Source organism: Uloborus diversus, chromosome 1 (genome assembly GCF_026930045.1).
Source record: "Uloborus diversus isolate 005 chromosome 1, Udiv.v.3.1, whole genome shotgun sequence".
Lineage (NCBI taxonomy): Eukaryota > Metazoa > Arthropoda > Arachnida > Araneae > Uloboridae > Uloborus > Uloborus diversus.
The window spans coordinates 131,837,212-131,840,866 of record NC_072731.1 but is presented as its reverse complement, the minus strand read 5'-3'; the positions used below and the strand labels follow the sequence as shown (position 1 = coordinate 131,840,866).

The following is a 3,655-nucleotide window of genomic DNA, read 5'->3' as shown; positions in this document are numbered from 1 at the left end:
AGCCAAAAAAAATGTTAATTTTACATTAACATACTGCTTTTCCCTACATTTTCATACTGTTCCGTTAAATTACAGAGCAATGTTTTTTTGCATAGTCTCGCAACTGCGCAGTAGTAGCAATACATTTTCCCTTCGAGAAATGGGAACATTTTCATTGCTTAGGAAAAACATACTCGAACTTTAAGAAAGTATGTTACGAAAAAATTTGCATCGTAGGGATTTTTTGAGTTTAAAAGGTTGTCACATTTTTGAAAGAAAGCATTGCATAGCTTACAGTGCAGACAGTCCGGTGGATAAAAAAAAGCTCTAGTTTGAAAGCAAAGGCAAGTGCTAATTCAACTTTTACTTCTGTACAATTGTGTATAAAATGACAACTGTTTAAGAAATATTATGCTTAGATGTGAATTATGTTCTTTTGAAACCTTGTCATCAAAGATTTATGTAGATCATTGGCGCATTCATAAAAATGTACACAACGTAGATTTTCCGTGTGCATTCACAAATTGTCGACGTAGGTTTGCCAGTTATAATGCTTTTAACTGTCATGTTGTCCGAGATCATACATACTCCAAACATAATGCAATATCTAAAAACTTGTCCCTTAATTGTTCTCTTCCGTTCTGCAAAAATGTCTTTTTTGCTGATTTACCTACTCTGTTATTGCACATTAAAAAGCATATCAATGCAGGAGTAAAATTAGAATGCCCTTATTTAAACTGTTCTTTTTCATTCACGTGTAAATCATCTTTTACCAGTCATCTTAGCCGATACCACCGTAACTGGGGTATCGGTGAACTTAATCCAAATTACGTAAGTCAGAGTGATTTGCCTGTAACAGATAATGAAATGTGTGAACCATCAGACGGCGACTTTCAAAACAATGAAATAATCCCCGCACCCAGTCGAGAAAACTTTAATAAAGATTTAGCATTGTTTTATTTAAAATTGCAAGCTAAAAAACTCGTACCTGTATCCACTATACAGTTAATAAATCAAGAAATACAAAAAATAAATGAGTACCATATTGATCTATTATTAGAAAATTTAAGGTTAAGTTTGAATTCTTGTTCAGTTTCTAATTTTGACATTGACAAAATCATCTGTGAAATGAAAGAAAATGATGTTTTTTCGAAATGCAATTCTGAACTTCTAAGATCAGATTACGCCAGAAAATCTTTTTATAAACAACATTTTAATTATGTTGCCCCAGTAGATATATACCTAGGGAGAAACAGACATAACCGAATTTGTTCTTATCAGTACATTCCAATATGTGATTCGCTACAGAGTGTCTTTAAGCATAAATCAGTATCTGACCTTGTAGAAGAGAACAGGTGCACAAAATCAGAAAATCAGTTTTTAAAAGATGTAACTGATGGAAGCTGTTTTAAAGAGAACGAGCTATTCCAGCAAGATTCAAATGCATTAGGAATAATATTGTTCCAAGATGCATTTGAAGTTGCAAATCCTTTAGGATCTGCAAAAAAGAAGCATAAAATTGTTGGTGTTTATTATACACTTTCAAATTTACCACCAGCGTATCGATCAAATGTAGATAACATTCAATTGGTTATGTTATGTTTGGAAGTTGACTTAAAATACTTTGGTCAAGAAAAGATGTTTCGCAGTCTTATTGAAGATCTAAAAAAAAATGAAATAGAAGGTATTTTGATCAATAATACTTTTATTAAAGGAGCTGTTTGCTCAGTTGTTGGCGATAACTTGGGTTCTCATTATATTGGGGGGTTTATGGAAAGTTTTAATTGTGAGTATCTTTGTCGATACTGTTTAATAAAAAACAGTCAGTTTAAAGTAAATCCATTTTCTATTGGACCAATACGAACACCTAGTCATTATGACACCTGTATAACTGCCTTAGCTGAAGGAACAACAACTTCTAGTGACCACGGAATTAAATTCAATTCTGTGTTTAATGATCTTAAATACTTTCATGTATGTCAACCTGGCTTACCCCCCTGCCTAGGACATGATCTTTTTGAGGGTATTGTAGCTTATGATTTAGTTCTCTATATTAATTATTTTTGTAAAGTAAAAAAATATTTCACGTATGCAAAATTCAACAGCATACTATTTGGGTTTAATTATAAGGGAACTGATTGCCGCAATAAACCTAATGAAATGAATGGAAAAAGTGAAAAACTTAATGGACATGCTGCACAAAATTGGTGCTTATTAAGATTATTACCAGTTTTAATAGGTTATCTCATTAAAGATTATGAAGATAGTGTATGGGATTTGTGCTTACAACTTAGATCTCTAGTAGAAATTATTTGTGCTCCAAAAATTCAGAAGGGGCAAATAGCATATTTGCAAACTTTAATAGAAGAGTATCTTGATTTGCGATCAAGTTTATTTCCATCTGTCGCTCTTCGACCAAAACATCATTATTTGTCCCACTATACTACTTTGATTCTTCAATTTGGTCCGTTAATTCGGCTATGGACATTAAGATTCGAAAGTAAGCACAGTTATTTTAAGAGATGTGCTCGAAGTTGCAATAACTTTAAAAACATTTGTTCTTCTTTGGCTACTAAGCACCAATTGTTGCAAACTTACATAAATGCTGGTAATATATTTTCGCACGATATACAAATCAATAAAGGAACCAAATTTCATGCATCCATGTACCATGAAAAAATACAGTCTTCTTTGTTCAATAATTTCACTTCAACCAATACATTGGTTTCGTACAATGTCAGTGTTCGAGGTATTGCTTACAAAAAAGGTAATGTTCTACCCTTGAGAGAAAATGAATGGGGAATAATATTTGGTAAAATTTTGTTAATTCTTGTTAATGATAAAACTGTATATTTTGTTGTGAAAACTTCTCAATTCATTCTTATGAGTCATCTTGGTGTGTACGCAGATGAGATAACATCTGATATTTCTGATAGTGAAATTATTTGTGTAAGCATAGATGAACTATTAGACTACTATTCGCTTCCAGTTTATAAAATAAAACACTTAAGTTGTGTTTGTTTGCACCATGCTGTCGTTTAATATTCATTATTTCTGTTAAGACAGGGTTGTCAAATTGCCATAGTTTTTCCTATTCCTTTTTTCATTGTTTAAATCAGGGTTTTTTAAAATGTCATTTCTTATCATATAAGGATTTAAATTTATTTTTACCCTTTACAACTCAAAAACTCCAATTTAAAAAAAAAAAATCTGATACCTTAAAATAGATCATTTCAAGCACGTAAAAAAATTGTTTTAAAAATTACAATTAAGTTCGATTTTATCATTAGTTTGATAATCGAATGAAACAGAAATGATGAATGTATTTCTGCAACAAGATGAAAAATATCAATTAGTTTAAAACATTCATAAATTTTGATTCGCGTATAAATTCTTAAAACAATTGTAATTTTCTCTGTAATTAAGTCCCTACATCACATTTTTTACAGACAATTTGTAGGAATCCTTTGCATTTTGGGATCCTTTGGGATCCCTTTTCCTTTTACATCGGATTCTTTTGTCAACCCAGTTAAGACAGTGCCTAATTTAATATTTCAGCTCTGTTTGGGTTTTTTATGTTTTTTCTTTTACTTTCTTCCTCAACTTCAAACTTAGAAATGGGGTTTTTGCGTTTGTTGCAAAAATGCAACTGGGTGATATAAATGACAAATTTGCA

At 31.3% G+C, this 3,655-nt stretch overlaps 1 protein-coding gene across 1 annotated transcript; it reads left to right on the top strand.

Annotated features, from left to right (window-relative positions):
- Window positions 1-390: 390 nt before the first annotated feature.
- LOC129235069 (uncharacterized) lies at window positions 391-3,021 on the top strand. The gene has a single exon (XM_054868760.1). It carries the CDS (start codon window positions 391-393, stop codon window positions 3,019-3,021), a length of 2,631 nt encoding a protein of 876 aa, XP_054724735.1.
- The last annotated feature ends 634 nt before the right edge of the window (window positions 3,022-3,655 follow it).

Excerpts from the sequence above, each read along its gene's own strand:
- LOC129235069 (XM_054868760.1), top strand. The coding sequence starts at position 391 with ATGCTTAGATGTGAATTATGTTCTTTTGAAACCTTGTCATCAAAGATT.